The 10,141-nt window shown below is 33.0% G+C and overlaps 1 protein-coding gene across 2 annotated transcripts; it reads right to left on the reverse strand.

Moving 5' to 3' along the window:
• Positions 1 to 4,259: 4,259 nt before the first annotated feature.
• Positions 4,260 to 9,378, reverse strand: LOC145009239 (putative lysine-specific demethylase JMJ16). 2 transcript variants are annotated; one of them, XM_078967932.1, is made up of 8 exons: positions 9,218 to 9,378; positions 8,193 to 8,501; positions 8,026 to 8,097; positions 7,523 to 7,600; positions 5,480 to 7,457; positions 5,292 to 5,395; positions 4,995 to 5,192; positions 4,260 to 4,748 (listed from the first exon to the last, which is right to left on the reverse strand). In XM_078967932.1, the coding sequence occupies exons 2-8, from the start codon at positions 8,442 to 8,444 to the stop codon at positions 4,482 to 4,484; spliced, it is 2,949 nt and encodes a 982-aa protein (XP_078824058.1). In that variant the 5' UTR covers positions 8,445 to 8,501; positions 9,218 to 9,378; the 3' UTR covers positions 4,260 to 4,481. The 2 variants fall into 2 exon arrangements, with proteins under 2 accessions (XP_078824058.1, XP_078824057.1); XM_078967931.1 differs by having other exon boundaries at positions 9,196 to 9,378.
• Between the last annotated feature and the right edge of the window lie 763 nt (positions 9,379 to 10,141).

The raw sequence follows: 10,141 nt of genomic DNA on the forward strand, positions 1-10,141 counted from the left end.
CATACTTAATAGAGTACCTACAAAAGTCATGTATTATAACCAGAATCTTCCGTAAGAGAGTGTGATACTTATGTATAGATCTATATGGGACTGATAATTCCGCACCTAAGCTGTCAGCTACAGCTAGACCGGCAGGTCTGGGGTGACAAATGTCATAACATCCCAATGCCTAAAGAACTTCGTAACATGTCATCTATGTCTTTTAGTACGATTATAATAACTCACATGGGGTATTAACAATACATTTGGTTTACATGGTTAACATACATTCAATGGTTTTATTAGATAATGAAACTACATAACACTATTTTCCAGTTCAACACTACTTACATTTTTTTTTCTTACAGTTAAGACCTACAATTCATTTTAAAAGAAAATGTTGGATTTTATAGAGGCACACTCTATCACTTTACAAGGAAAAATAGCATATTTTTCTCTTACAAAACTCTTATGAACTCACCATCTTAATTGTTGACACTTGTTCAAAACTGCTTGTATTCTCATTAAATCAATAAACAGGTAATCAAAACGGTTTTGAGGATGGGGCGCCACAGCATCATGCTAATTCTTATTGTCATTTTGTATTTGGTATTTGCAACAAACAAAGTTTGTATACAATGTAAAATCTAAATTATAAATCATGATGGTTGTATGACTTTGATCACTATTATTCATTTGTTATGATACTATACATGAAGGCATCCACCCCCAGACGTTTCTGTCGTTCTAGTTTGGGGGTGTGACTGAGGAGCTCGCATGGAAGAAGAATTCTTCTCCCTCTAGCAACAACTTTGTCTTATAACAAACAAATGAATCAATTTAGTGATACAACAAACAAACCAAAACCAAGTTGCAACTTTAAGCAGTTAGATTTTGTTCATTGTGTTGGTCAAAGTCTATCATATATTAACAAGACCAAAAGTTCCCATTACAACTATAAGACTTATAATTCTCAATAAGAAAGTACAGATATCCAATATACATATAGAAATGAGACACAATCGGAGCGGATTATGTATTGTGATAGATTTTCATATGAGCAACAATTAGGACAACGGCTAATATCGGAAATTGAGGACCATCATATTATGTAATCCCCAAACAACACTAGATTAAAGGATTCTCGTTGTGACAATACAGGAGTAAGGAAACTTAGAAATCACATTGCCTTAATAAAATAACTTGTAGAGTTTTGAACAAATGGCATGACCTAAGTTATGGATATCATACACTAAATAACATCTAATTTCTTCATAACATCTAATCTGATTTCAGGAAAAAAAATAAAACAAATACAAATACAAAAGAATGATTGCTTACCGTCGAACTTGGTGAGATCGTTAATTGCTAAATGGTGATACAGAGAACAATAGAAAGAAAGAGTCTTGATCGGAGTTTGATTTTAGATGAAGAAACTACAAACAAGAATTAGCAATTAAACAATCAAGCAATCAAAAAGTGATAGTCTTAATCGGAGTTGTGCTTTCAACTATTGGAGAATAGACGCGATGGCGACGAGACTGGAGGAGAGTGGCATTGGGAGAGGAGACCGGAGGTGGTAGGATTCGATGTTGAAGAAGGAGAGGCCGTCGTGTTTTTTTTGGAGCGATCTGGTAGTTAAGGGCAAAAAAAAAAAAGAGAAAGCGTGTTTTTGGAATGAGGACTGGTGGTGGTCGAAGGAAAAGTTGATTGGATCGATTGATTGAGATGGAGAGCATGTGTCAAAGGCAAAAGGCGTCTATTTTTTCAGTCAACCTTTTTTTTCAGCAGACCGAATCATAGCATTATGGACTAAGTGTGGGTCGAATAAGCTGCAAAATAGATGGTATCAAACACACTGACTGGACCGGGTCAGTCAAAATTTCTGATCAGACCGGATCAGCAAGAAATCAAACCCTTAGGTTGGTTTGTGTACTTGAATGCACTGGAAGGTCTATTGCACAACTTTATCCGATTGGCTCTAGAGCTAAATGTGTTGACGTTCTTGTGGCTTTGATCGATTTTTTGGAGGTTCTTGATCAAAGAGTGAAGTAGAGGATGACAAATTTTGAGAGGGCCAGTCATGTTTGAAGGTGTTTGGTAGGTTCAAAAGATTCAAGGTTTTAAATGTTGAAGGTTGAAGATGGAATGTGTAGGGTTTAATCTTTTTTAGAAGTTTGTATGTAGTTCTTTTTTGCAAATGGTTTTAACCTTTGGGTTTTTGTAAAATCTTACAATTTTAAAATAACAATGTTTCTGTAATCATCATGACAAAAAAGAAAAGAGTCTAATGAAATATTTTCAATTAAATAAGGACATCATCTCAAATTAGTTTTATGATTAAGGAAAAGAGAATGACCTTGAAGATCGTGAGCTTAAACTAGAATGAAAGGAAAGACAAGCGAGATAGATGAGGTTGATATTTAGGGTCTTAATAAGAGAGAGAGAGAGAGAGAGAGAGAGAGAGAGAGAGAGATTATATGTAAAATGACTAAAATACCCTTACATACAGGCACATATGTGATTTAACGGATAAAAGATAACAGGGTCTATCCGGAGAAAACCACAATGAAATCTGCTTAAAATGATGAATTTTGTAATTTTAGAACCATGCAGATCAAAACCATACAAAATGACAAAGCACATTGACCAAATTTGCAATTTTCTTTTTTAAAAAGTACTAATTTTATGAAAAATGATTATTTTTTTTCACAAAAACTAAGTTTTAAAAAACATGAAAAAACAAAGTTGTGAAGGAGGTGCAAATTTGTAAAATATATGTTTAAAACAAATTCGTACCAAGAAAAAGAGAAAAGCAGGCAACTTGTGTAAAACCTTATATAGTTTTTTTGTCTGCAGATCTCCTTGGCATCTTCTGTCTGCACCGTGCAGACCAAACGCAGACATTAGCCTTTACAGACTGTTTGATTTCTTAAAGATTACAAACCTAAAAATGTCTATGTGCCTTCTTCTTGGCGCAGATGTGGACCAAAGTCTTCAGACATCTTCTCACCTAAAAAAACAAATATCTTAATTTTTATTTTATTTTTTTGTTTTTTTATAATTTATATTTATTCCAACTTTATTAATGATTAACAATTTGAAAAAAAAAATTACACTGCTTTAACAAAAGGGTTCGACGACACAAACATAACATTTTTTATAAATTTATAAATAAATATTTATTACAATAATGGTTGTTGAAATTGTTTATATAAATATGGAAAAAAAAATCATAATATATTCTTATATTTTTTCTACCAAATTTTATAAAATATTATTTAATACAGTATCATCAATTTCTTAGCAAAATATTTATGATATGTATTTAATTGATTTAATTGAAAAATATCAAATTCTTTGATTCCTAATTACAATGTTTAAGTAACTTTGCGATCAAAATTGTTGGTTTTTATCAAATATATACATTAATGTGTACCATTTTATTTTCACTTTTTACATAATAATACATAAAATTTGATCTAGATTTGTTAATTATTTATAACAAAATCATAAAAATATTACAAAATCACTTTGAAGTTAAAAAATAATAATAATAATAATAATAATTAAAAAAAATAAAAAAAATAAAAAAAATTAAAAATTTAAAAAAAAAAAAAAAAAAAAACAGTTTATTTAGATTTTAGTTTCTTTTAAGTAGGTCATTTTTAGTCACTTAACTTTTGGTTTTGTTCTCATTTGATCACTTAACTCTTTTTAAGTTTTAAAAAATCATCAAACTTTTTACTTTATGCTCATTTAGTCACTTAACTTTTTTTTGGTCACTTAACTTTTAGATTTGTGCTCACTTAGTCACGTAACTTTTAAAATTGTGCTCATTTAGTCACTAAACTTTTGAAAAATTTTTAAGAGTTTAGTAACTAAATGAGCACAATTTTAAAAGTTATGTTACTAAATGTTACCAAACCAAAAGTTAAGTGATTAAATGAGCACAAAACCAAAAGTTTGATGACATTTTAAAACTTAAAAAGAGTTAAGTGACCAAATTAGTACAAAACCAAAAATTAAATAACCAAAAATGACCTAAACCCTTCTTTTAATAGCCTGAAGATGTTAAAAAAATAAAAATAAAAATAAAAAACGTGTCTTTTTCTTTAGACTGTTTTTTTCAACTGCAGATGTTAGGTCCACCTCTTCTACTGCAGAGGTCTATAGATGTGGTCCGCAAACTGGGATATTTTGCCCAAAAAAAACTCCATAGACCAATTGCGCATAACATTCAGCGTTTGTTAGTTTTTGATGTTATGAAACATTAAATGTAAGTTGTAACAGTTGGTTTGCCATATATGATGCTAACTACAAGTTGAAGAAAAGCTCCTACACTTCTATTCTCATAGGCTCATAGCAAACCTCAAATCCATATCATTTTTGTAAACACATGTCAATTGAAGGCCTATATGATGAAATCATTTACAAAAGTTAGAAAAAATCAATCCCAATGTAAGAGTAAGACTAAAATGTTTTATATGTAATCAAGTCAGTCAGCTTTTGCGCTTTTGTATCTCTTCACTAACAAGTGTTTGGAGCTGGGTCCAGTCAGCAGTTGAATTAGCTTTAACCAAAACACTAACTAACATATTTAACTCCTCTAAACTCCCCTTCTCAAACAAACTAACCATTAAAGAAGCATCATCTCCTCCTGTATTTGTATTTGTATTTGTATTTAAATCACCATTATCATCAGAGTGAAAAGGCCGTGATTCCCAGTACTCTCTACTCACCCGATTCCTATCCATCGACTGAATACGCTGCCAATTTGTAACAACTTTTTAAACATGCGTATTTTCTATATATATATATATATATATATATATATATATATATATATATATATATATATATATATATATATATATATATATATATATATATATATATATATATATATATATATATACACACACACACACACACACACACACACACACACACACACACACACACACGTATATACTATTTACTATTAAAATTAGGATCTCTTGTTTGTTTGTTACCTGTAAGATAGAGGGAGATAAAAACCCAAACATTTCCATGCCATCCAGGCTTCCAGGAGGCTGTAAAGGAGGAAGCTTTGACCTTCCAAGCTTATGTTGCTTTGAGATTTCATTATTTACTCTCTCTCGAACCATTTCCCAGCATCTTGCAGCTGATAAATGAATAAACACTTCATTCTCACAATCCTCCAACGAAACCTCCAAAAAAAAAAAAAAAAAAAAAAAAAACTTTATATAAAATCTTATAGATAGTAAAATGAAGCGTGTAATCAGAATGATAGATGATTTTAAAAATACCATAAATAGTGGTCTATCATGTCCTCCATCCTGGATCTCTGAAATGTAGTAACACATATCTGTTGGATCTAAAATGCTTATGTACTTAACCCGACTCCTGAAACCTGTATGAAAAACAGGTAATATTTATGTAAGTTTTTTGTTTTTTTTTTTAAATTCTGAGTTCATGTTAAATATATTTATTATACCTTTAGGGTAAATAGCACGAGTGTCGCACCATGAATGTCCAGATTGCACTACACCAAAATCCAAGGGGTCGGGATTACAGTTTATTCTTCTAACAACTTTCGCCATGCGAGGACCTTTTTGGCGATAGTATTTATCCAAACTATTTTGACCACAAACTCCAGTCTCTTTTATATTTGACACATCTTCAGATTTCACAGGATTTGGAATGTTAACAGTTTCCGGATGGGACCCACGTGTTGATTCCATGTCAGCAAGTGGTGGGGACTCACCCTCATCCTCATCGTCACTAACAAGTATGACGGTATCGTTCACCATACATGAAGGCTTTGAAGGTTTCTCAGGAGTGTGTGTAGAATTACCATTATGCCCTGGGGGGATTCGTGAGGAGTCATCATCATCATCTTTAGCTACTACATAGGAAGATAGAGAAAGTCCGAGATCAAATTTTGCCCATCGATATATAGAACTCAATTTCCCTTCCAAAGCTTCAACCAATATACTTAAATCATTGATATCATAACGAAAAAGGAAGAATTTTGAAGCTGAAGAACACGAACAGAACTGTTTCGCATGGTTTAAGCAAGAATATTTCACAGGCGAACAACGGTGACATCCTGCAGCTGAGAGATGTAGGTCAAAAAAGCACACACTGCATTCCCTCTCACTTTTATCATCAAAAGTCTCCTCCATTTTCAACGCCTGTGAACCCTTGCAGTGAAATTCCCTCCTTACCCTCTCCATCTCCACACGTGCCTTAAGTGCTTTCGATAAAACCCCATCTTTTCCACACACATCTTTCCATTTTAAATTGCTCGGTGTGTTTCTTCTGAGCAGATTAAGCTCCCAATGAGCTTTCACAGCATCTCTTGCAGCTCCAAGCAACAATTTATCATGAGAAATTGAAGTCTTGCGGGCATGTTCACGATACAGTTCAATCGCGTTTTGACCATGCGGTAACCAGTCAACGGGGGCCACATTGACCGCTTCCGCACAATTAAACCCACAATTAAAACCCGAATGATACGCCCGAGGAAAAGTCAAAATAAACTCTCCGGGATTTTGAACACATCGAAAAACCGGGACCCCTTCTGATTTTAGTATGGATGGGGAAAGCTGTGTCACCAGTTTATGAAGCAAGTCTGGTTGTTCAGCAAAAAGATCGGGTAAATTCTTTCTCATAGCTGCTTCAAGTTTAATCGCGTCTTTTCCAGGCACTCCATACCATAATTTTGAAGCCCCAAAATGCATGTAATTCATTGAATATAAATGATGATCTTCAACATGCCAACAAAATGATGAAAAGCACATTCCGATATACAACCAAGGGACCAAAACACCGGATATATCACTGCTTTCGTATGAGAGAACGGACCCCGGTAACCTCGGAAGGTTGTTCAAGTTCCAACCAGATCTAACAAACTTCTCGTGGGGCCCACCTGGAATTTGAATTTGATTAGATTCTTTGGGAAACCCGCTACCAAACGTGCCAGTTTCCAAATCAGCACCATAAAGCACCTCAACTTGTTCAGAAGGCTTTTCTACCATACGCCAATATTCACCCTCGATTGTTTCAACCGAAGGTTCAGAATTGTTATTTTTCATGAAATACTGGTTTTTGAAATCGTCTGCGTACTTTTCAAATTCCTTAAGAGTGAATTGTGGACCCGGTTCAAAACCAAAACCAAAACCATCTTCGGGTTCAACAGGGGATGAGTTATTATCTGACAATGGTTTCGAGCATTTTCTTTGTTTTCTTTTTTTGTGGTAATTTGGTGTGAATATTTTTTTAAATGAATCGCGATTTTGGAGTTTATCGATTCTCTGGATACGTGTAGAAAATCTTGAAGATTCCCACACGGTTTTTTCCTTGAGAGGGCATGGAGGTTTCCATGATGGAGGTGGCACTATACGACATATACCATATGGTTCAGCTTTTTCACGTATGCTAGCAATGTACTTTAGTGTATCTTCAAATTCCTGGAAATTTATGACATCAATTTTTTGAGAGAGAGAAAGAAAAAGAGAGAAAGAAAGAAAAAGACCTCTTCACTCGGGTGAAAAACAGGAGCATCAAGAAGATCAGGCATGCGAGCTTCACCAGGATGCCATCTTGCAATGACCTGGATATACAAGTGTTTTAGCTTAAATAGCAACGTACTTCCATTGATTTGTTTATTATAGCATTCTACTTTCATTTTTCTAATTATAAGCAATTTGCAGTGCTATAACAGTGTAGATTCTTCAAAGTATAATGTCCTAATATGTAAAAAAAAAATGAAAGCACAATGTTATGCTTAGGTAGATTTTTCAAAGTACAATGCCTTGATGAATGTTTTCAAAGTATAAGGTTCTAATAAGAAAAATTTGAACACAATGTCATAATTAAGTAGATTATCAGAGTACAATGCCTTGAGAAGAAATTTTCTGAAAGTACGATACTGTAATGGAAAGAAATGAATGTAGGATGCTATAATACACAAATAAATGAAAGTGCATTTAGCCCTGAGATAACAATTTAAGGTGCAAGTAGATTAATAATAATAACCTTTTGGCAGTTACTACAGTCCTCACATCCACGGACAACCCCTTTAGGAAGCTGAGCACCCAAAGTTTGATTCTGTATAATTATATATTATTTCATTCAGTTAGAATATGAATTAATAATTAATAAAATAAAATATAACCAAAAAAAGGAAATACAATGTAAATGACCTGCTTAGAATCAGACTCATCTTCAGAAGTGGTATCAATTCTGCCATGGTTTATCCATGGTCTACGCTTAATAGACCTTCTTACATCTTCATCATCAATGTAGGTAACCCCTGGTTCATCCTTTGTTGTCTGTGAACTATTGTCCACTCTTTTTAGGGAAAAAGCTGTAAGTGACTCAAAACCTGGTGGAATAGATGAAATTTCCATGTTCTCTTCTTTAACATGATGCCTGATGAGTTCTGTCCCCATCATGAATTTGCTTGCTCTTGGACTCTTATTTGAGCTTGTTTGATATTTAAAACATGTTATCTGCAGCAGCATTATCAATAATAAGAAAAACAACATGTGGTGTTATGCAATTAACTGATTAAGGCATTAAGCATTTATAATTCTCGCCAACAGGTAAGTATGTTCTATCAGCCAACTTATGAAGCTATTTGAAACCTGAAAGCAGTCTTCAAAACGCAATAATATAGGATCAATATAACTGAGACAAATATGTGAATTATGAACAACTAAAACTCTAGCGCACTTGCATGTTCATAATCTCAAAAGTTTCTGCATCTACCCTGAAGATAGCTTTTAAACCCTAACGACAGAATGAGCAAAAAACAAGTAGATTTGATATTCACAAACAACTAATCAGTTCAAAAACATATTAAATTGAGATCAACACCAGATCCCACATAACTAACTTGACCTAACATATAAGCCCAAAAGGCAGCCGGCAAGCATCAATCGATCAAATTAGGGTTACAAAACTATATAACGGATTTGCAATTAAAATAATATAGACTTGAACAGGTCTGAATCCCTAGGTTTGCTAGAAAAAAAAAATGTGCATCAGGAAATAACCAGATAAGGTTTACATCCGAGAAATCCCTAGATTGGAACAAAATTCAGGAGCATCTATGTTAATAATTACGCTCAAAATAGAGAAGAACACAATTATATCAGCATATAATCGTTGCTTATATTGGAAAATAGGATTTTATTTTCATACCTACAGAAGAGTTGATTATAACCTAGTGTATGTTTCGTTTCGTATGATATGGCAAAATCAAAGTATCCAAATGGGAAATTGATCAGGGTTTGCTTTGGATCTTAGTATCCGGGGCAGAAGGAAACGGAAAATCCGTCCACCAAGATAACTCCAGGCCTGGAGCATAAAAGCCTTTATGATGGATGCTTAGAAACCTTTTAATTTTTTCACACCATTTTTGTATATATATATATAAATAAATATAATTGGTAACTTTGTAGATTTAGTGGCAACAATGCAGCTAAAAAATCTCTAATTAATTTTTTTTCCATATAGGTCAATTCGTGTGAATACAACATCAAGAATGTTTAATGAATGCGATAAACGAGATTCTTGTGCTTACACATAAAGAAATTCAAAGATGGATTGAAAAGTATGGGACAAAATGTTGTGTATGAGGTTTGGATATATGAATGTGCAACAAAAGCAAGAAAGAAGATCAAAAATCGACCATTTTTTTCATGTGTAAATGAATTAATAGTTTAGTTTCACTTTACATTTTTTACAAAAGAGATGATATTAGTAATAAGAGAGTGTTTGACTTAGCTTTTGAGAGGCAAAAGTTTTTTTTGTAAAAGGACTTTTTGTAAAAGAACTTTTTACAAAAGTTATTTTTTTGAAATGTGTTTGGATTGGCTTTTGAACGGAAAAAATCAAAAATTAAAGTGTTTGGTTTAACTTTTACATGTAAAATGACAAAAAAAAAACTTGTTTAGGGTAGATGAGGGGTATATTGGTAATTTAATATTTTTAGCTGGTGAAAAGTTGGGAAAAGTCAGGTAATCGTGACTTTTCAAAAAGACTCAAATTACTCTATGGGAAAAATCATTTACAAAAGTCCTTTTTCCTTTGCCAAACATCTTTTAAGACTTTTTCTAAAAGATAAAGTCAAAAGTCATTTAAAAAG

Source organism: Lactuca saligna, chromosome 8 (assembly GCF_052625555.1).
Source record: "Lactuca saligna cultivar CGN05327 chromosome 8, ASM5262555v1, whole genome shotgun sequence".
Classification (NCBI taxonomy): domain Eukaryota; kingdom Viridiplantae; phylum Streptophyta; class Magnoliopsida; order Asterales; family Asteraceae; genus Lactuca; species Lactuca saligna.

Bases quoted from the DNA above. Each gene is read 5' to 3' on its own strand.
- LOC145009239 (XM_078967932.1), bottom strand. From the start codon at position 8,444: ATGATGGGGACAGAACTCATCAGGCATCATGTTAAAGAAGAGAACATG. The intron at 7,458-7,522 runs GTCTTTTTCTTT...ATAAATTTCCAG, and splicing joins TTTTTCACCCGAGTGAAGAG to GAATTTGAAGATACACTAAA. The intron at 5,396-5,479 runs GTATAATAAATA...TTTTTCATACAG, and splicing joins TCGTGCTATTTACCCTAAAG to GTTTCAGGAGTCGGGTTAAG.